The sequence below is a fragment of the Cebus imitator genome, unplaced genomic scaffold (genome assembly GCF_001604975.1).
Source record: "Cebus imitator isolate Cc_AM_T3 unplaced genomic scaffold, Cebus_imitator-1.0 Scaffold52, whole genome shotgun sequence".
Classification (NCBI taxonomy): Eukaryota; Metazoa; Chordata; class Mammalia; order Primates; family Cebidae; genus Cebus; species Cebus imitator.
In genome coordinates this window covers 6,545,756-6,569,142 of record NW_016107367.1, presented here as the reverse complement: position 1 = coordinate 6,569,142, position 23,387 = coordinate 6,545,756, and the positions used below count along the sequence as shown (strand labels likewise).

General features: G+C 34.7%; 1 protein-coding gene across 5 annotated transcripts in view; it reads left to right on the top strand.

Moving 5' to 3' along the window:
- Nucleotides 1-23,387, top strand: part of VRK1 (VRK serine/threonine kinase 1) — an 84,474-nt gene that overhangs the window by 43,210 nt on the left and 17,877 nt on the right. For all 5 annotated transcript variants that reach the window (XM_017528158.2, XM_017528157.2, XM_017528160.2 and 2 more), the window contains exons 4-11: nt 5,061-5,130; nt 6,185-6,272; nt 11,298-11,406; nt 11,541-11,633; nt 13,690-13,822; nt 14,595-14,715; nt 15,008-15,066; nt 18,701-18,879. In XM_017528158.2, coding sequence (XP_017383647.1) covers nt 5,061-5,130; nt 6,185-6,272; nt 11,298-11,406; nt 11,541-11,633; nt 13,690-13,822; nt 14,595-14,715; nt 15,008-15,066; nt 18,701-18,879 — 852 coding nt within the window. The remainder of the gene's footprint in view (nt 1-5,060; nt 5,131-6,184; nt 6,273-11,297; nt 11,407-11,540; nt 11,634-13,689; nt 13,823-14,594; nt 14,716-15,007; nt 15,067-18,700; nt 18,880-23,387) is intronic.

The window sequence follows — 23,387 nt, the reverse complement described above, 5'->3', positions numbered from 1 at the left end:
TTGTTAGGATCGTTAAGAGTACTGTTGTGAGAAGAAAGCAAGTCTTATGACGTCTCATAATGTTGAGGTTCAAATGATGTGATTACTTCTGACCTCTTGCAGTTGGTTGGCATAGTCTGTGTCTTGGAAGGAAAGTGTGGCAGCATTATATCTTATAGGTGGAACGGTACATAATCATACCTTTTTTTTTCTGTATAACCTGAACTTTTTTTTTTTAAAGACAGGGTCACTCTGTTGCTGGGGCTGGAGTGCACTGGTACAGTTATAGCTCATTTTAGCCTTGATCTCCTGTGTTCAAGCAATCCTGTCACCTCAGCCTTTCTAGTGGCTGGGGCTACAGCTACACACCACCATGCCCGGCTATTTTTTTTTTTAATTTTTAGCAGACAGGAGGTCTTGCTTTATTGCTTAGGCTGGCCTCAAACCCTTAAGCTCAAGTGATCCTTTCCTCTCAGCCTCCCAAAGTGCTGGGATTATAGGCATGAGCCGTGGCACACAGCTTCTGAACTTCTTTAAGTTGTGTTTTATCTTAGAATGATGTGCTTGCTTACTGTAATTAGAAATATTTATGTTGTTGTTCTTTATTGAGAGTAATTATTTCTGTTGTTAGTCAATGTAACTTCACTTTTACTACCTTTTAAACTTAGACGGTTAAGAAAAAACATGGCCAGGAACAGGCATTTTCTATATGCTTAAGGTAACAAATTATATTTTTAAATATAAGGCCAAGTACCTAGTTCAGGACTGTATATCTCCTGTCTCTTAATTTAGTTCTGTTTCCATTATCCTTTATTGTTTCTCCTCTTTGCAATTAAGACAGTAATAAATACTTGATTTCTCTTTAGCATTTAATATTTTAGTAACTTTTTCGATGTTGCAGTTATCCTAGAAGAGTGTCATAAACAAAACAATATTACTGGCCAGGGACAGTTGCTCATATCTGCAATCCCAATGCTTTGAGAAGCTGAGGCGAGTGGAAAACTTGAGGTCAGGAGTTCAAGACCAGCCTGGCCAGCATGGTGAAACCTTGTCTCTACTAAAAATACAAAAATTAGCTGGGTGTCGTGGTGCATTCCTGTAGTCCCAGCTACTCCCGAGGCTAAGGCAGGAGAATCACTTGAACCTGGGAGGAGAAGGTTGCAGTGAGCTGAGATGGTGCCACTGCACTCCAGCCTCAGCTATAGAGTGAGGCGGTCTCAAAAAGAAAAAAAACAGTATTACTGACTTTCTCTTTCCCTTTGAAGGGGAAATTTGTAACTTCTATTTGCTTCTTTTCCCCTTGATAGCACTCTCCTGAATGCCTTTAAACCTCTACGGCACTCATTGTATTAACGTTTATTTTACAATTTCACATGCTAATATTCTTATGCCATTAGTTTTTAGTTTTTTTTTAAATGTGTTTATTCTGTTTCTCTAACTAGATTTTAAGTTACCTGTTAAGGATCTTGTCAACAAAGTTTGTTTTCCCTATGCAGTCTTTAGATGCTTACTTTATTTATCCTTTTGAATACTTTTTAGCCATTAATTGTCCATTATCTTTTTACTACTCTCTTCATTTACTCTCAACTTCCTGTTGTCATTCACTTTCCTGTCTGTACCGTAGAGAGTAGGCCCATTCATAATTTGCCTTCTCACAGCTTTATAATATTGTGGTTGAAATGTTTCACCAAATACAAACATGTAAAATGAGTTATCAGTTCTTTCTGATATTGAAATCAGAACGGTTGATGAACATTTGTCATTTATAACATTATAGGCTATTAAAGATCATATTTTCAAAGAATGTGTACTACTCTGGGGAAATTTTATAATTATTTCTGAAACAGCAGGGTACAAAATTCTATAGGTGGTATGAAGATTGTTTTATAAAATGACTATATATGAAGAAAATACATGAAAGTGTTTCCATATTTTCTAAAATGAGCGTGTGTTTTGTCATCAGAGAAGAAACTTGCAAATCTTAAGAAATAAAGGCAGATTGACTTTTAATGTGAAATTATACTTAATAATGTAATAGCATATCAAACAGTGGTTCTCAATCCTGGTTGTAGAGTATAATCAGAATCTCCGGGTGTAGGGCCGGGTTATTGGTATTTTTAGTAAAGCTTCCCAGGTGATTCTTTTGTGCATCAAGACTGAGAACGCTGGTAGAATCTGGCACACAGAGCACCTTAATTATTTTAAATGGAATCATGTGTGCGTGCACATTTTTATGTTTGTTTTCAGTAGGGGCTTGCAGGTACTGTGTGCTGCTGGTATGGGTTTCTAACTTAATGTGGATGTCTTGTCAAGGAATTGGTTATTGCTAATAATACATGTGTCTTTATGAAACAGCTCCAAATAGTTAACCCACAAATTTCTTATTTGGCATTGGGGTGAAGTTAAAACATACACATTCAAGGTAGATGTCAGGTACATACTAAAAACCTTCTCCTATATACCAATTGATGGTCTCTGGTTTTGTTTGGGGCCTTAATCCTTGACCTCCAGGAGAGACACTGTATTTTATTTCTGAAAGTAACTGTGCAGAGAGAAATTTCAATTCTACCAGTGTTCTTAGTCTTGATGCACAAAAGAATCACCTGGGAAGCTTTCCTAAAAATACCAATAACGAGGCCCTACACCCGGAGATTCTGATTATACTCTGCAACCAGGATTGAGATCCACTGTTTGATATGCTATTATATTGTTAAGTATAATTTCACATTAAATTTAAATTTAAATGGATAATAAGTTGGATAATGCAAGGAGAAAGAAATTCTCTTTTGTGTTTTCTTGATGACAGGCTTAATAAGAAATTAGTAGTTCTTTACCCTTTACAGCCATGTCAGTAGCAGCACTAGAGGCAGAGGTCAGCCTTTTGGATGGTATCCTAACAGGTCATTGTATCATGGTCCTTTTCTGGTGTGAACTGATATGAATCTGTATTTCACAGTTCCTTGGAAAGAAGTTTGCAGACTGATGTTTGATTTTCCTCACTGATGTTATGAGAAGTGACCTGAATTTTTAATTCATATATCATAATTTTTTGGTAGGAAGGAGAAATTTTGTACGGCTTCATTTTTAAATGGCAGCCAGTTGCTTTTAGCTGGTGCCATTGAAATATATCACATTTTAATTTTTTTTCTGTTGTCATCTTCATTTTGACACTTAGAAGTCTTAAAGAAACGTTTAGTGATATTCTAGTTAAAATGTCAGTCCCAATTTCTTTTCTAAATCTTGGCTATTATAGAGTTGGCAAAGTATTTCAGATTTGAAATATGTTAATAAAATTTTAGTTATGAGTTAAGGTATTTTCTTCAACAGGAATAGCTAGCTTTGGCTAGAGTGCAATGCCAAGGAAGTAGCTCCTTTATTTTGTGATAATGGAAGTTTATTGGATTAGAAGAAGTATGAAATGAGCTCAGAGAGCCTTTATTGTAGTGGGCTTTCATTATAATAGCCTGATTTATATGGTTGATTCTCATTATTGTAAGTTTAATAAATTATTGCCTGAAGGAAAACTTGAAAGTTAAAGTTGATATGACATAGGTTGAAATGGAATAAATCAGAATTTTATACTGATTTGTCTTAGGAAAACCTCTTTCAAACCTGAATTATATAAATCAGCTATTCTAAAGGTAGCCTTTGGAGAGGAACTTTACCAGAATTCCTCCATTTGAATTTCTGTTTCTTACACTGATTCTGTGATTACTACTGAAGACCTATTCTTAGCCGTTGGCTGGAAACATTGCAAGTGTCTCTTGTAAATGCTTGCAAGTGTCATGCTATTACTGCTGCTAGGAAAGGAGCCACAGGTTACAGAGAAACTTGAGTGCTGACTTTATAAATTAAGAAATCAGCACTCATACTTTCAGTCTGTTGGTTAGCTCCTACTTCTTAAGGAGTTGTTGCATGCCAAGTCAGGATACTACTTTCTTCCAGGGTTAAGATGAAAAGTATACTTACTTGTAACAAATAAGGCAAGCTTATTTTCAGGTTGTGATCCAAGTGTTAACATGTGTTGTCTATTTGCTGTTAAATGCTCATTCATAACTGCTTGACTCTGCGGATTGACTGATCAGTTTTTCTCTAAGTATTTTTATTTATCTATATCTATTTATCTATTTATTTATGAGAGAGAGAGAGTCTCACTTTGTCGCCCAGGGTGGAGTGCAGTGGCATGTTCTCGGCTCACTGCAGTCTTTGCCTCCTAGGTTCAAGTGATTCTCCTGCCTCTGCATTCTAAGTAGCTGGAATTAAGGTGCCTGCCACCACACCCAGCTAATTTTCCTATTTTTAGTAGAGATGGGGTTTTACCATGTTGGCCAGGCTGGTCTTGAACTCCTGACCTCAGGTGATCTGGCCGCCTTGGTCTCCCAAAGTGCTGGGATTACAGGCATGAGCCACTGCACCCAGTGGTAGAAAACAATTGTTAACGAGCACCATATTTTTATTGACTTTAAATCATGTGGGAAATAAGTTGAATGGCTCTTTGGTTTGACAAAAGCAGGAATCCGTGTCTGTAAATCTGCATCTAGAAAGGAAAGGATGCAGATCAGTGGACAGTGCATGATTGTTCAGGAGATGCAGAATATGTACTCTTCTTTGTGGTAAGGTCTATTTTTGCCAATCCTGATAAAGTACATGTAACTTTAATGAAAACAGGAAAGGAATGGGATTTTGCCATTAATTGGTTAAATCAGGTATTGAAATTTTATTAAATCTCAGAAATATTTTGTAGCCCCTTGGTGATAACAGTTAAGATGGTTGCTCAGCTTTGCTTAATAAAGATGAAAATTACTTTAAACCTTTTTCTTAAACTTCTGCAGACTGAGCTGTATATCTGATTTTGTATAATTTATCACTTATAGAAATGGAGCTTGAGAGCAATAGCAGACTAATATTTCTCTCAATGTTTCTACGGAGTTTGTCTTAATCTTAATACATTTATAAACTTAAGTATCAAAATTACATTGTTTGGACCGAAAAATAGATTTGTTGGTCTTTCTTGAAGGTTCATTGAAAATAACTCAGTAATTTTAACTACTGCTAGTACTAATTAACTCTTATATTTTAAGGAACCCAGTGACAATGGACCTCTTTTTACTGAATTAAAGTTCTACCAACGAGCTGCAAAACCAGAGCAAAGTAAGAAATGCAGTACACTGTTTACACTTTAAAAATGACCAGTTTTTTGTTTTGTTTTAAGCCAAGACCTAGAGCATTATGTCTTATGTTATGACTCTGTTATTTTTTTGCCTTATAAATTCCATTATGTGAGATTTGTCTGAAATAATTCTGGTCTTTTAATGGGTTTGTTGCATCAATATTTTCCCTATATTGATATAGAATAAAGTTAATAATAATGACATGCTTTACAAAATATTGTTAAACATTGAGAATTATTGATGAACTGGAACAGGATATCAAGGTAGTAAACCAGAACCTCTCCTAGTTACTTTGGTCCCTTCTGTCCATTTCTCCTAGACCTTTATTTCCTGGTTGAGGACTTTTAGATTGAGGAAGAAACACCTTTTAGATTGGTATGAAAAACAGGTCTTCCTATCGAATCAAGTAAATGTTACGTAATTAGAGATATAAACGGCAACTTCAGGATAGTCCACCCTCCGTATTCTCAGATTCCACATCCTTAGACTCAACCGACTGGGGATCAAAAATATTCCAGGAAAAAAAAAAACAATAAAAAATAACAATTCAGTAATAAAAAACAGTACAAATAAAAAGCTAGTACAGTATAACTACTGACACAACATTTACATTGTATTGTGTATTATAAGTAATCTAGAGATGAGATAAAAGTATATAGGAAGGTGTATGGAGGCTGTATGCAGATAATACACCATTTTATATGGGGGACTTGAGCATCTGGATTTTGGTATCTTGAGGTGTGGGGGTTCCTGGAAACATGCCCGTAGAACGAAGGAATGACTGTACTGTAGTTTTGATTTAAAAAAAAAAAATGCTTTTCATAGATTTTTCATTTTAAAGAAAAATAGGAGTTTTGTAGGTTAATAAAAATGTTTTCATCGTAAAATGCTTTTCATTATTGGTTATACTGTATTCTTTTTTTATGATTAAAGATGAATTCACATGTATAAATACATTTTGCTCTTAATGATTTTTTAAAAATTATCATTTATGTATAACAATTTAAATCATGGGGATCTGTTTTAATTTGTAGTTCAGAAATGGATTCGTACCCATAAGCTGAAGTACCTGGGTGTTCCTAAGTATTGGGGGTCTGGTCTACATGACAAAAATGGAAAAAGGTAAAAATATGTGTGATTTGTCTTTCTCCTTCCCTTTGCAACATTCACTGGTTGGTTTAGTCAGTAATTATTTACTGATCACTTACAGTATTACTAGGCCTCCATCTGGACTATATGGAATGTATGTGACATAGATGAATAACATGTTATCTCTATCTTCTGCTTTCCATAACAGCAGGCTGTGATGCCCTATTAGAGTAGGGGTGCCTCTCTAATCAGGGGACTTCTAGAGAGCAGTATCAACTGACTGTAACCCAACTGTCAAGGAGGAATAAAGCCAAACAGGCCCTGGATTTTTTTTTTTTTTTATTTGTCCTTAAAAATAAACAAACACAACTCCTCTGTTCTTTATGCAAAAGGGAGCCACTTCAGGATTGCATTTGGTATTTCATGTTGGATACGTATTCTGCCCACATGAGATTACACTCACCCTTTATGAGGGGTTCAGTCTAGCTGGTGAGTGAAAACAAACATATATCAAACAATTAGAGAACAATTTAGTGCTCAATTGTGTAATACTGACTTACATGTCTTAGGAGTTCAGAGAATGGAGATAATTCCTTGGCAAAGTTTATTTGGAGAAAACCTCTAATACTTTGGTGCATAAGCAGCACTTGATACATATTTGAATGAATGAATGGGACTTGATGGAGTAAGGCTTTGGTAGCTGAGACTCTAAGGGTAGATTTACTTTGGAACTGGGGATATATTGCTTCGGATGATTTGAACTGCAAGTAAAGGAAAACTTTGACTCAGGCATCATCAAGGGCCCAAGTTCCTTATCTTTGCCCTCCTCATCTTGGTTTTGTTCTCTGTTAGTTCTCTATTGTGTGGTCTCTGGGTGGCTGCTCCATTTCTAGGCTTCACAGGCAGGCACAGTACCCAAGGGCAGAAAATGATATCTATTATGTGTTGCGACTTTCACTTTCCTGGCAAAGAAAGCTTTCCCAGGAGCCCTGTGGCAGACTTCCTCTCAGTTTTCTTGGTCAGAATTTTATCAGTACTTAAACCATTCGTTGGCAAGGACAAAGTGGTCACGATGATCCACGTGGAAAAGGATGGAATACCAGAACCAAATTGGTGCTCCGTTAGAAAAGATTGAGAGGAGGGGTAATAGTTGGTTAGGCAGCCAGTGTTGTGGGGAGCCCTGAAGTCATTTTTAACATTTCCTTTTATCTGGTTTTGCTAGGATAGCAAAATATATTATAGTTTTTATAATACTATAGAGCAAGGATTAGTTAAGTTAGTTAAGAGCAAGGATTCTAGACTGCCTAGTTTTAAAACCTTGTTTTGCCCTTTAAAATGTGTGTGACTTCGGGCAATGTTTTGCTTTAATTTCCTCATCTGTGAAATAGAATAACAGCTACCTACTTAATCATGATTAAGTATAAAGCTACAAGAGTATGTGTAAAACATAGATGTTAGCTTTTGCTCTCAAAGGGGTCTTTAATCGCTTAAATGTTAAAACCTATTGGTTTAGAAAATCATTGAGGAGGCAGAATAGCATCTTAAATGGGAGATTAACGTGAGCCACAGGCAGGATAGGCTTCTATTCTACTGTATGACCTAATGACCGTCTTCCTCTAACAGAGGAGGAGGGCCTGTGTGTAAGAGAGAAGGAAACAAACTTGGAGAGTTGGTGGCAGATAATGAAGACCCACAGAGGAAAGAACAGTTTGTAACCAATGTATAGTAGGTAGTCAGAAGCTGTTGCTTGCACTTCAGCAAGGGATGAGGTGACACAGTGGTGAAAGTGCCATTTGGAAAATGGTTTACATGGTGAATTAAAGACTGTCTAAAGGGGAATAAGACAAGCAAAACCCTTATAAATGACTTGCTGGGAAAAAAATCTGTTTGACTTTGTGCTCCAGTATATAATAGTTAGATTCCTAAAAAACAGTACATTATGAAAACCACATTTTATAGAGATGATTGGAAGAAAAGTGTGCCTGGGGCTAGAGCATTTTTAGACTTGGAATAACAGCCTTTTCCTCTTTCCATAATTTCAGTATAAATATCTTAAAAAAGCAAGTACAGTATATTGCAGCAAAACCTAAACACCAAACAAATGTGGTCATGGGCTAGTTACTTTCTGTCTCTCTTGTTTCCCTATCTGTGAGATGAAGATAATAGTACTTTATGAATTACTGTGAAGATGAAATGAAAACATGTAAATTGTAAGGGGTACACAGTAAGTGCCAGGAAATGTTGCAGTGATCATCACTGTGATTATTATGATTGGTTTCATTTGTTGGTCTGTTACTTTTGTCAGTGGTGGTATTTTGCTTGGTGATGATGGTCTTTCTTAAAGTTGTCCACACTGTCATATCACATTTTACCATATCCATTCTTAACACCTGTTTTATGATGAAGTTTGGAACCAGTTAAACAGGTCTTTTGTTTGTGTGACTCCCGTGAGGTGACCAGGGACTAAGTGGGTCGAAGACTGAGTCTGTAAGCTGACTGACGAGGGCACTGCTGGAAAGAACTTCCCTGTGTGGATCAGAAGTGCCTTAGAGTGTGGTGACCAACCAGAACACAGTTTGAGTCTTAACTCACCGTTTACTAGTGATGACTTCACCTCCCACTCCATTTCTTCTATAAAATGAAGTTGCTAGAAATGTCTCCTTTAAAAAGATAATATTAATCATATATTAGGCATTGATTTACTCTTTAGGTTGAAGCTCTTAAAAAGAATCATTATAGGTCTTACAGAAGTAAATAAATAGAAAGTAGATTATTCTTCCAGTCCCCTCCCCTGCCAGACATCCTTAGTTTTTCTTGTAACTCACTGGAATTAATATGTATGTAGGGCTTGGAACAATGTTAGCTGCTATCATTATTAAATTATACTGATGTATATATATATTTTTTACTTGGGCGTTTATCCTAGTCTCCAGAAAAGTATACATCAAAGGTTTTACTTTAAAGGAGTTACTTAGAAATAACTTTCATTTTATTACTCAACGGCAAGAGGTGTCTTTCCAGAAGAATGTGGTACTGGTTTTATGAAATTTGTGGAATCGTGTTTTTCAGTTGATGTTTATGATTTAGTTATGGTGAAGAGATTAAGGGCTTAATAAGAATGGTGGTGGGATGATTTGTGAATAAAAACAAAGACCTACATAGTAGAATTTATTAATAAACCCATGTTGAATTAAGCAATTGTGTTTTAGCCCTCTTTCTGACTGTTACAGAGGTTGTGCCTTTGTTACCTGTGTATTACAATTTAAGTATCTCTTATCTGAAATGTTGGCACCAGAAGTATATTAGATTTGGGATTTCTTGAGGATTTTGTAATATTTGCATTAATACCTACTGGTTGAGTATCCCAAATCTGAAAATGGGAAATCCAAAATGCTCCAGTGAACATTTCCTTTGAGCATCATGTTGGCACTAAAAAACTTTCTAATTTTAGAGCATTTCTGATTTCAGATTTTCAGATTTGTGATGCTCAACCTATATTGTAATTATTATACACATCACCTATTTAGTAAAAGCCGACATGTATATGTGCCCTGGTCTCATCTCTCAGCCTTTCGAAATCTGTTATACAAAGGAAAATAGGAACTCAAAGTTACCATTTTCATCTTTATTATCTTACAAGCCAACGTACTAGAAAATCTTACATGAATGAATGTATTTTGCCACTGACTAACTTTATAACCTTGGACAAGTCACTTTACCTCCAAAGACCTCAGTTATTTTATTTATTAAAAGATGTTTAGATGAGATGATTTTCTAATTTCCTTCCAGTTCAAAAATGAACAGAGTTCTGAGTTTTTTTGTTCATAATCTTGTCTTTTAATGTTAGTTAACTCTTCCTTCCCTTTTGAACTTGTCATGTTGCTATCATAGAAGCCTACAACATATAAATGGGATTTTTGTATCCTCGTGACCTTTATTTAAGTATATGTAGTGCAGTGGTTACAAGCATGATTTTGTCACATACTAGAGGACAAATTACTTACAGTTTTCTTCTGCTGTAAAATGGGGATGATAGGAGTTATCTACCTTATAGTTGTGAGGTTTAAATGCCCTAACAGCATTTTAAGTACTTACAGTAGTGCTGTGCTCATACCAGGTGTTCAGTAAATGCCAGGCGTTATGGTGTTGATGATGCGTAGTCTGCCTTATTGGAAGATGTCTTGATACGTTCTGAGTGTGGTTTTGGTTTTTATTGATTTACTGAATGATTTAACCAGGCAAGTTAGAATCTGGAAAACTGTTGAAGATAAAAGTGATCTTCAGAGCAGAAGCTGAGCAGTGTTATTTCAAATAGGTGATGCTTTTCTGTACATACTAAAATACAACATATGATTATTGAATCTGAGTTTTGGGTGCTGGAAGTGACCTTAGAAAGGATGAGTCCCTGTTCTCTCATTTTACTTCTGTGGAAATTGAGGCCCAAGGAAGTAATGTGACCTTGGCCAATGTGACATAGCTGCTTCATGGAAAAACCAGTTATCTTCACATTTTCCCAGGATTTTTGTTTTTCCCCAAATCTTGGCCATTCAATGTTTAAGTGCAATCCTTTTATACCATTTAAACAATGTTACTGAATCTAGCTCTTGTTATAGCATCTCACAAGAATCTTGATTTTTAGCAGAATGTTGTTACCTTAAAAATAGAAACAGTCACAGGAAGGAAGCTGATATCCAGAAACATTAATTAATTTTAACTATGAGAAAAATAATTGCTGTCGTGTTTATTCAGCTTATTTTATTTTTACTGTGAATAAAACTTTTGGGTTCTCTGTGTGAACATTATCTTAAATTGAATAATAGTCTCCTGTAATTAGCTGAGACCAGGACGAGGCCCTCCAGGTAAAAAGCAGGACCTGAAAGCACTCTGAACTCTTGAGATTTCTGGTTGGGAGAAATTGTTGCAAATGTTTGTATTTCTTTTTTAAAAAACACTTCCTTACTAAACATTGTCTTGAAAAAATTACTTTGAGAGTACTCATTGCAAAGTTGGTTTTCTCGATTTGTATTTTGTTCATTGGCTTTTCATATTTGTTTGCAGTTACAGGTTTATGATAATGGATCGCTTTGGGAGTGACCTTCAGAAAATATATGAAGCGAATGCCAAAAAGTTTTCTCGGAAAACTGTCTTGCAGCTAAGCTTAAGAATTGTATGTGAGCTATGTTTTTCTTGTTTTTTAAAAAATTGTTTTTAATACAGTAAAGGCTAGTTTATGTTGAAGCTTGGTCCTCTGCTGGTTGGTGTTAGGTACTGCATTAACTTATTCTGTGTGATACTTTGTAGCTGGATATTCTGGAATATATTCATGAGCATGAGTATGTGCATGGAGATATCAAGGCCTCAAATCTTCTTCTGAGCTACAAGAATCCTGACCAGGTAGTTTTATAACTTTAATTTCTACTATTTAAAACATGTTGTTTGAAAATAAATATGGTTGCTTTGAACTTTTGAACCTATGTAGAAGTTTTACTTTTTGAAGTCGATGTGGTAATAATATTTCTTCTTGACACTTTGATCTAGTTAACATTCTACATTTTTGATGTGATTTGTTGGCACTTTATCAAGTTGGCTATTTTGCCCTAAATAATATTCAGAAGAAGTGCTTGTGGTACAAAATGAATTTCAAATAGCTATTTGGGGGTGGAAGCTTAAAATTATATAGTACACCAATGAATTATGTTTGCCTGTCTGCTTTGTCACTTTTTTTTATTCCTTTGTTCAAGAAATCCATCAAATGTAAGTGTTCTATTACTTGGAAAATTTGGTCTTTAACATGTTGATTATTCAAATCAATTGGTTTACAGAAATATCTTAGCTGTCTAAATTTGTATACCTTTAGTGTTTCGAATTCAAATGTGCTTTTTTTTTTTTTTTTTTTTTTTTTTTTATTACATTCCCTTTGTAATTTTTACTTTCTAAGGAAAGGAGAAAAGCTTATAATAATATACCTTGATTTAGGTCAGTTTAGTTGAAGTAGAGGGATCTATACAATTTTCCTGTATAGCTGTTTCTGTGATTTCAGTGAAAGTAAGGCTTAGTTGATGTTCATACTTAATGCATGTTCTCACTTCTTACTTGATCTTATATAAAAAGGAAGATTTCAACATTTTAAATGTGTTTGGGTGGAAATTGAGGCCCAAGGAAATAATGTGTTTGTATTGTAATTATTTGTTAGTACCTGTACTTCATTCTTTCTCTCAAATTTACCTTTAACTGCCTTTGCCTAGTTTTTCCTATTTCCTTTGGCTATCTTTTCTTTTTTTGTCATCTCATACTTGCTTCCCTTTCTCCAGTGTCAGTTATGATGGATATAAAGGAATCTAAGTACAAAAGAAGAATGTTACTATTCTATTAATATAGTGTGCTAGTGGAGAAATCTTAAAAAGTCAGTCATCAAATTCATCTCCTTTCTAGCCATTTCTTTTTGGATGTTTCTAGGCTAAGCACAAACAAAATGCAACTAAGAACCTGAACAATAAGGGTTCCATTAATTTAAATAGGCTGGACTTGTACAGTGTAATAAAATACAGCTTAAATCACTTTGCAGGTGACTAAAACATGCTGCCTTTGTTTATATGGAAATATTTTTGCAGCTCTGTTATCCTTCAGATATATACTTTAGATGGGATTGTTTTTCCAGTGTTAGATGCTACATCTAACCACGTATTTTTTGCTTCAGTTTCCTCTTGTGCCCAGATGCGTGCATTTATGACGTTAACTCAGAATTAGAGTTGTAATGTGTGGCTATGGAGTAGAAGAAAGCCAAGTTTATTAGCTTTGTATGCTAATCAGACCCACATGTATGTGCCCACGGAAAAGTGTGTATATAATATTAAAATTTAGTTTTAATCATGCAGTCTTGGCTTTAGAATATAGTATTTAAATATAGATAAGCGCCTGATCTAAAAGTTCTTTAGATCATTATTGTGATGTATGAAATATTTTTATAAAGTAAATTGAGATTTGATTATTTTACAAGTGAAGAAACAGGAGTAGAAGGTAACATATCATGTGTCCCCATCATTAGCAGTCTTCCATTGGTTGTGCTTTTCTGTGTGCAAGAAGTATTGACAGTTTACTCTGTGCTCAGTTTTCTTTAGAGTCTGTAAGAGAAAGTATAAAATGTATAATTTTTGTTCAAATTGAAGAGACAAGATTAATTACAAGTATAACACATACTTATCTAAAAAAATATATAATGTCAAGTGACTAGACTATAGTTATGTGGTCATTTAATGTTTTTATTTAAAAAGTCTTTCAGAATTAAATATTTGCTGTTGTGTGCATTTTAGATCTCAGTTGTTTGGAGTGTTACGGAATGACCTTGTAGGTGAATCCACCTTCAGATGACAGTATTTTGTTTCAATGCTTTAAAGGAGTGTATGTGCAGTGATTTTGACTTTAGTTTGTCTTGGTGCTTGAAAATTTATAGGTGTACTTGGTAGATTATGGCCTTGCTTATCGGTACTGCCCAGAAGGAGTTCATAAAGAATATAAAGAAGACCCCAAAAGATGTCATGATGGCACTATTGAATTCACGAGCATCGATGCACACAATGGCGTGGGTATGTCAGTAGTGCTTGAGTGAGAAATAAACTGCTAATATTTTCTCCCAGATTCCTATGTAGTTCTTAATTGTGCGTAAATAAATAAATCGATAGTCAAATAAGAATTGAAGAGACACAGTGGCATGAGGAAAGAAGGCAGAGGTGAGACTCCTACAAATGTTTTTTAGGGCCCTCTGTGTTTTTCTCTCCTGCCTTTTTCTCTCAGCCTTCAAAGATAACCAAGAAGGTGGTAGTGGTGAGGTGGTTCCTTCAACTGCAATGAGGATTTCTTTTGGTTTTATTTAGTTTAACTGGAATGTTAGTTTGTTTTTGTGTTTTTTCTCAAGTCTGTAAGTTTATTATGTATCTACCACTTTGTAATAGCTGACTTTTATTTGTTAGCTGTTAAGTTAGTTCTTCTGTGCTCAAAGCTGTGGAAAAACTCAAACACCCAGCTTTATTTAATAGCATATAAAAATTGTAAGAATATCTTCAAGTTTTCCAAAGGCAGTATTGAATATACCATTATTTTATTTCTAGACTGATAGTCTCCACCTGAAACCATAAAACTTACCAATTTGGGTTTTAAAGTAAATTGTTAGTTGGAAGTAAATTGGGAGGTAAGCTATTTTTACTATCCAATGTTCACTACTTAGTTAAATGCAGTCAAAATTTTATGATGAAAAACAGAACATGGAGTTGACTGTTTTACCTTAGTATTTTATATATACTTGAAATTATACATTAAAAATTATTTCAATCTACCTAATCATCTTCTTTTGCATTTTAGCCCCATCAAGACGTGGTGATTTGGAAATACTTGGTTATTGCATGATCCAGTGGCTTACTGGCCATCTTCCTTGGGAGGATAATTTGAAAGATCCTAGATATGTTAGAGATTCCAAAATTAGGTAAAGGAAAACTTACGTTATTTCGAGCAAAATTATGATAAGCCAAATGTTTTTAGCCACAGTTTCTTGACAGGAACTGTAGTTTCAACTGATACTGATACGGAAATAAGAAAGTACTTGTTAAACAGTGAGGTTTCACGGTCTTTTGTTTACTTTACTTTAGAAAAATGTCTGTAAGCATATTTAGGATGTAGCACACTATTGCTTAATATGCTATATATTTTCATTTAATATTAATAACATTCTGTGACATCAAGCTGCAAACAATGACTCATTCTTTAATTTTAAACAGATATAGAGAAAATATTGCAAGTTTGATGGACAAATGTTTTCCTGAGAAAAACAAACCAGGTAGGAAAAGTCTTCTTAAATGTTAATAAGGGTTTTGTTTTCTGCAGATAAAAAGTTATGATACCATGGAGTAGCCCTTAACGTAAGATGTTAGGTGGTTTGTTAAATGAATACTTGATCTTTATTTAATTATTATTCAGTGCTTTTAGCAAAGGAAGCAAATTTCATTCATCCACTAAGCTAGTATGTATTGAGGCTTTGTTGTGTGCCAGGGACTGGAATTACATCAGTGAACAAAACAAATATTCCTGCCCTCTTGAAGCTAACATTCTAGTTGGAGGAGTTAAATAGTAAACACATGAGCAAAATGTTTATGTTCCCCTGGTTAGTACTGTGGAAATAGAAAACAGGGAATAGAATTAAGGGATGGGGATGGCATGGGTAGTAAAGTAGGGAGGAAGACTGTAATTTTAAGTAGGGTATCCAGGGACAACCTCACTTAGGAGGTGACATTTGAGCAGTTGTAGGAAGGAGGTGAGGGAAGGAGTGAGCTGTGTAGAAGTCTGCGGAAGAGAGTTCTAGGCAGAAGGGACACTAGTGCCCAGGGAGTGCGAGGACTGTGTCTTTACAGGTCACCATGAGGGCTTTGGCTTTTAGTTCAAGCAGTAGTGTGAGGTTTGGAGTATAAAAGTGACATGAACGGCTTATCCTGAGGGGAAATGTCTCCTGCTTCTGGCGTGGGGATGTACTGCTGAGGGAGCAAGGATGGGCCTAGGCAGAAAGCAGGTTAAGAGGCCACTGCAATAACCCATGCAAGAGAAGTGGAAGCCAAAGAGTGAGAAGTGGTCAGCTTGTATGTATTCACACGTCTTTTTAAGCGTTTGCTTGGTTGTCTCCTTTTCAGGGAGGCCTAGCCTGACCTTATGCTATTTAAAATTTGCAACTTACTTCTCATGCCAATAAATACAATATGGGTTTCTCAGAATTGTCCCATGGGCCTCATACCAATCAGTAGTCTCTCCCTCTTGTCCCAATGAGTCACTTGCCTTAACTTCCAATACCAAATATTTGTGTTTAAAATGTATAGAAATGGAATAATACAGTGAATGGAATAGATAAAATTCCTGTCCTCATGAAATTAATGTTTACTTCTGTTAGTGTCCTTTTCTTTCACTCAGTTATATGTTTGTGAAATTCATCCCCATTATTGCGTGGCTTTTTTTGTTTTTCTTTTGTTTTTTTTGAGACAGAGTCTCACTCTGTTATCCAGGCTAGAGTGCAGTGGCACATTCATGGCTCACTGCAGCCTTGACCTCCTGAGCTTAAGAGGTCTTCCCACTTCAGTCTCTGAAGTAACTGGGACTACAGGCACTTGCCATCATGCCTGGCTAATTAAAAAAATTTTTTTTGTAGAGATGTGGTCTCACTGTGTTGTCCAGGCTAGTCTTGAACTCCTGGGCTCAAGCAGTCCTCGTACCCTAGCCTCCCAAAGTGTTGGGATTGTAGGCATGAGCCATTGTGCTTGGCCCTATTACTGTATGTTTAACAGTAGTTTCTCCATTACTATTTCTGTGTGTTAGTCTTATAGTTATATACCATTATTTATTCTGCTCTTAGGTTGTCTCCAATTTTTGGCAGTTGCAACTTGCCAGTTACACATACAGATGTATAGTCTACCTGCAATTGATTTTTGGGTATTATTTGAGGAGGGGTCGTGTATCTTTCTTATCCTCTTGTTTATATCTAGTTGACCCTTGAAAAGACCTTCCTTGAAAAGACCATTCTTATCCTTTGTTATCATGTTTGTCATAAATTAAATATGGATCTGTGGATCTGTGCATCTGTTTCTGGACTCCCTTTTTTCAATTGACTCCCTTTTTGCCTATTTTTGGACCACACTGTCTTAATTACTGTAGCTTTATTTTAGGCTTGATATCTGGTAGTTCAAATTCTTTAGCACCTTTTTTTTTTAACTAGACTTTGCTACTTTGCTGTTATTTGCCCTTCGCATTTCTATTTAAATTTTAGAATCACCTTGTCAAGTACACACACACTCACCCACCCCCACGTTTACTGGAACCTTGGGATTGAATTGATCTGTAGACCAATTTGGGGAGCACTAACATCTTTATACTGTTGAGTTTTCCAGTCCACTTATATGGTATATCTTTTATTAAATTTGGTCTGACTTAATTTCTCTCAACGGTGTTTTATAATCTCCTTTAGGAAAACCTTGCCCACCTTTCATTGTATTTGTTGCAAAGTATTTGATGCTATTTTAAGTATTTTTAAAAAAGTTTATTTTCCAATTGGTTTTTGCTAGTATATAGAAATAAGATAGATTTTTATATATTTACCATAAGATATATTTATCTTATGACCCTGCTAAATTTATCTACTAGTTCTAGCAGTTTTTTGTAGATTCTGTAGGATTTTCTACATGTAGTATGATGATGTTGGTGAATAAAGACTGGTTTGCATCTTTTTTCCCACTCTTTATGCCTTATATTTCTTTTCTTATTGTACTAGGGAAAAGTACACATGACTGTTCTGCTATACTGAAGGGACATGGCAAAAGCGGACATTTTGCTCTCCAAAGGGGGAGCATTTTCAGTGTTTTATCATACATGGTGATACTTGTTTTGGGTTTTTGTAGATCCCCTTTATCAGATGAAAAAACTGGAAGTTAGGGATTTTTGTCGGTTTTTTTCTTGGTATATTCCAAGTATTTAGGAATAATCTGTCACATAGGAGGTGCTTAATAAATATTTAAGTTAATGAAGAGGTGTGTGTGTGTGTGTGTGTGTGTGTGTGTGTGTGTGTGTAGAATTGATAAGATCTCTTGAAAGACGGGGGTGTGAAAAGAAATGATTCAAGGGTGACTAACTCAGATTTTGGCTTGAGGAGCTAGAAGGATGAAATCCTCAGTAACTGAGACAGAGAAAACCTCAAGTTTTGGGGATAGGTCAAGAGTTTAGATGTGGGTTTGTTGGAATTTAAGGTGATAAGTATATATTCAAGGACCAACATATGAAATGGTGAATATACAAGTCTGGAGGTCGGGGAAAAGTTCTGTGTGTGAGTCGTTAGCTCAAAAATGGATTTTTAATGTTGAGAATTATTGATCTTGACTAGTAGAATTTCTTTTTATGGTGTCATTTTGTTTAAGTATACAGTAAACCTTTATCATTCCAAAGCTGAATTTTCTCTTTTATGGGAAAGCCAGACCTTATTTCTTTCTTCTTTCTTTGACCTCTTTTTGGTGTGTTTTATTTCACATTTACACAAAGAATATAGCTATTTGCTATAGAGCTAATAGCTTTGATGGCAAAAACATATTGGCTGTGATAAGCATTGTATTTAAGAACATTTTACTTTCATAATCTTTATTCTAGATCCTTTTTTTTATAGCTTTAATACCATAATAGTTATTTTTATGAATATTTAAATTTTGTTATGTCTTGTTTCTCACAATTAACAGAAGTGTGTTTTACATTGTTTCTCAAAATACATTTTTAATTAGTTTCTGAGTTCAAAGGCATACTTTTCAATGAAGTGATTAAAAAAAGTAGGTATCTTAACAAGATGTCTGTTTGCATTCCAACTTTACTGTAACCATGAATTTTTTTTTTTTAGAGGTAAGAGAAACAGATTTGTTATTGAAAGTTATAAAATGATTGTGTTATTCTTTTAGGTGAAATTGCGAAATACATGGAAACAGTGAAATTACTAGACTACACTGAAAAACCTCTTTATCAAAATTTGCGCGATATTCTTTTGCAAGGACTAAAAGCTATAGGAAGTAAGGATGATGGCAAATTGGACCTCAGTGTTGTGGAGAATGGAGGTTTGAAAGCAAAAACAGTAACAAAGGTGAATTTTGTTATTAAATTATTCTTTGGTCTTGTGTTTATAATTGCAACGAATACTAACTTTAAGAAAGTACAGCAATTTTTCAATGAAGAAAAATAACAGATTGCATGCCAATTAAGGCAAACACTTTTTATAATACAGAACAATGTGTAGAGGTTTATAGAAAAATATATATTTATATATTTCTTACGTTTTGTAGCAAGTTTTAAATTCCTGAAATGATTTTAACTTGGAATACTTATATCTGACAGAGAAATTCTGATGAGACACTGAATTCATAACTTATATGCTCTCTTCTCCCAAGTCACCCCTTAGGGGGTTCATCTTGTCTCAGGTTGTTCCTTATTCGTGGATATGGTCAAAGTGTTTACTAGTTGAAAATGGGCATGGGCATTTGAAAATTTCCTTGTTTGTTGGTGTGGTGTGTTTTACCATTTGAACGTTATTTTGCTCTGTGAAGAAATATCATTATGTAAAGCTGTATATCAGCAGATAAGGGGATTAATTGTTTGGAGAGAAATGTTAAATAATGAACTTTATGGTAGAAATATTATACACGCATGTAAAGAAGTGGCATCACTTTAGATTTTACAGGTATGCATTAACTTTGATTTGCTAGTGCTTATTTTTGATAATTACTTACTGATTTCCTTTATGATCTATATTATTAATAAAATGTGTTAGCTTTTATGTGAGGAAGGAAAGCGACTTTTTAGGAAAAAAAAATTTTGTTTTACATTATTAACCATTTTTATTGTCATTAACTTTGTAAATTCTAGTAGATTTCTTTGGAAATCTCATATTCCAAACTGAGAAAAAGGGTTAAAACAAATTTTTCTCTCTTTAAAATCAGAAGCAGCATATTTAAAATTGTTCATCTTTTCAATTCACAAAGGAGATAGGAATTTCAAAATTGGACCAAGAATTTGACTTTCTTTGGCAAATAACAGGTCTCTGTAATTACTTTCATCAAAAAATCTGAAATTATATACATGCATCCACATATACCTCTTTTTCTTGGACAAGCTTTGTCTTAATTCCATCTGCTCCAGTTTTGTGGTGAAAGCCATGTTTGAAATGAAGAGGGTAAAGTGGAAGCCTGAGTGGAATTTTTTTAGTAAGGTATTAGAGTAAACTTACTCTTTGTGTACATGCATAAACGAACAGCATGGCTTTGCTCAGGATATATTTCTCTGCATTAATATTTATAGCTAGCTTGTATAATGTTTTTCTCTAAAATTTTATTGATTGAGAAGTAAAGATTTCTTCTTCTATATGAGAACTTGCCTAGAGCAGCCACCTCCCGGCTCTCAGCCCTCCACCTCTCTGCCCCCGCCCCTGCCTTCCTTTGCAAATCCCTGTTGTTTGGACCTACATGCTGGAGAAAATTTAGTTTCTGCAGGTTGGCTGACTTTACAGCTGAGTAGGTCAGTCTGCTGCAGAGCTAACATCTGTGGCCTTATAATTCTCTTGTGTCCTTGGATAGTTCAGAAGGCTAGCAATTTTCTGTTGGATCATCCCCTACATGTATAAAGCTTCTTTTAGGGGAAAAAATGAATACTAAGTTGAACAAGTTGTACTATTAGAAGGTTTACTTCGTTAGTTTACTGCTTTTTGCATACTCATTGCTGACACAGGGTTATTCTTTGTATTAAAAAGAAATTAAAAGTTAAGGTAAGGGTAGGTAACATCATAAAGCTGCTTGATAGCCATGTAACTGAAATGAGTTATTAATTTTGTTGGCGTTTTGGTTTTGTTTGTTTGTTTGTTTGTTTGTAAAGTGAAAGAATTGGACCAGACCAGTGTCTTTTTAAGCTTTTCTTTTAAACTGCAGAACATTTTCTTCAAATAAATTGTAAATGCTCTCATTGAAACCAGATAAAAGCAGAGCTCTGCTGGATGAGAAGTTAATTTAGGGGGGTCCCTACAAGGAAAAGCTTTCTCCTTTGAGCAACTAGCTTGCTGTCTCTTTTTCAGCAAGATCTATGACCCAGATGTCTTTTTTTGCTCTGCATGTCAGGAGGCTCAAAACTAAGTATGATGCTTAGTTCTAGAAACTTTGTTAAATTTTTGTAATTAGTACATTTGTTCCCTCTCTTTTTCTTTGTCATAATTTTTTAAAGTGTAAAGTATATTTTCTTTGTATATATCAGAGTCAGATCTGTTTTGGAAAAAAGTAGGCTTAATCAGTTTAACATTTATCAATAATGTAAAAGGTTCCTAAGAGATTTTCTTTTTGGTAAAAACCTACAGGAATTGATCAACAATGGAATGAAGCAAGGTTTCTTGTCTGTTTTTTTGCAGCCATGCTTGATTATGGTGCAGTATATTTGGAAACGAGTGAAACATGAATTTACCTACTTGGAAATGTTAAATGTTTTCTGCTTAATAATCAAGGAGTTTTATTTAAAGCGTAGAATTTTGGGATGGTGTAAGGCTAAAGAAGAAGAAAGAGATCAAGTATAAATCTGCTTTCAAAAAGTACAAAGCCAAATATTTTTATTGTTGATTAGAACTAAACACTTTTCAGTTTTTAGAATCTGGCAGTACAGTGCAACAGTTACTGGATTCAGTGTATACTCATAAATTAACATTCAACAATTATGTAAAAGGTCTAATTTACCTACCTGATGTAGGCTAGGTCTCTGGGGCTACAAAGATCAATGACATGTAGTCCCATCCTTAAAGAATTCCTTCCTGTTCCATCTGGGTTAAGAACAGCGTAATTTACTGGAAAGAGCTCGGCAAGTTAAAAGGACATTAACACCTCCATTAACTATTTTCTTTTAGGATTTTAAGTTGCCTGCCTAAATCAACAAAAAAGTTTTTGTTTGGAATCTCATCCCTGGAAAGTTCTTGAGTAGGTCTAGATCATGGCCTTGCAATTTGTATTTTATTTTGTTTTTCAGACAGTCTATATTGTTACTCCCTATGAATGATATCCACATACCTTTCTTTCCTTCTCCTCTATTTTACCTCCTAATTTTTAAATTTTTAAATTTTATTTTTCTGGCTGCATTATGCTAATTGGCCTTTCTAGAGTTTCCCTGAAAAAAATCATTAACTATTGTTAAATAAACCCTTACTGGCACTCAGCCTGGAACAGGGTACAAAGAGTTGAATAAGAGCAAAGCCCTTCCATTGCAAATCAGTAGCCTGCAGCTGCTCTGGTGGATGGCTTTCTTCCTTTCTTTCTGAGGGGATTATACCTCATACAGTCTTTATACCATGTAGCCTATAGTTTCAGTCGAGTTGCCCTGAATGTACCCTCTAAATTTTGGGAAAAATCTATTTGGCTATTTTAGCCTGATACTGTAATAAAGATAAACTGTATTTTAATTATATAAATTTAGATTGTTGAAGTTGATATATCTCTGTTTTCTAATGGTTTGATCGTAGTACTGTAGTTGAGTAGAGTCAGCATTTGCTAGCAGTTTTTTACTTTAGGTCTGTTACTGAGTTATTTTGAACTTCTTATTTGGCTGAATTTTGCCAAATGGCTTTTTTCCCCTAAATTATTAAGTGAAATTGTTACATATGTATAGAAAAGTGCAAGAATAAGGACACTTTTACAAAATACTCATTTAAACATCATCCAGATCAAGATTTGGATCATTGCCAGAATTAGTTTTGCCAGTTTTGGCGAAATTTATAGTAATGGTATATATCATGTACTCTTGTTTCTTTCATTTAGTTGTATCTCTGAATTTCCATGCTGTTCCATGTAACAAAAATTTGTTGTTTTTCATTGCTATATAGTATCCCATATGACTATCCCGTAATTTATTGACAGACATTCATATTGTTCCAGTTTTTGGTAGTTGTGATAATGCTGTTAAGAACATTATTTTAATTTTTTTGGGAAACATATACATTTATTTCAGGTTGCGTCTGTACATAGTGGGGTTGCTGCAGCATAGGGCTTACTTATGTTCAGGTTTTGTAGATACTGCCAGTTAGTTTTCAAAACTGCTGTCACAGCTTACATTCCTATCAGTAGCATAGGGGAGATCCAGTGGTTACTGACACTAGCTACTGCATTATATTTATTTTCACCTATTTTGGTGGATGTGCACTGATTTGTTTATGGTTTTAATTTAATCTCCTTGAAAAATACTGATTGAACATTTTTGTATGCCCACCAGCCTTGATAATCGTTTTTTTGATGAAGTACATTTCAAATCTTTTGCCTGTTAAAAAAAAAATTGGGATTGTCAGCTTTCTTTTGATTTGCCAGAGTTGAATACTTTATATGTATACAGTGTATGTGTTGCACATACCATCTTCCAGTTGGTGTTTCATCTTTGCACTCTTGATGTGGTATCTTTTGATAAATAGAAGCTCTTCATTTTAATGAAGCTCAGTTTATCAGTCTTTTTGTTTATGGTTAATGCTTTTTATATTCTTTTTGGGAATATTTTGTCTACTTTAAGATCATGAAGATATTATGTTATTTTCCAGAAATTTTATCCATCACATTTAGGTCTACAGTTTAACAGAAATTGATT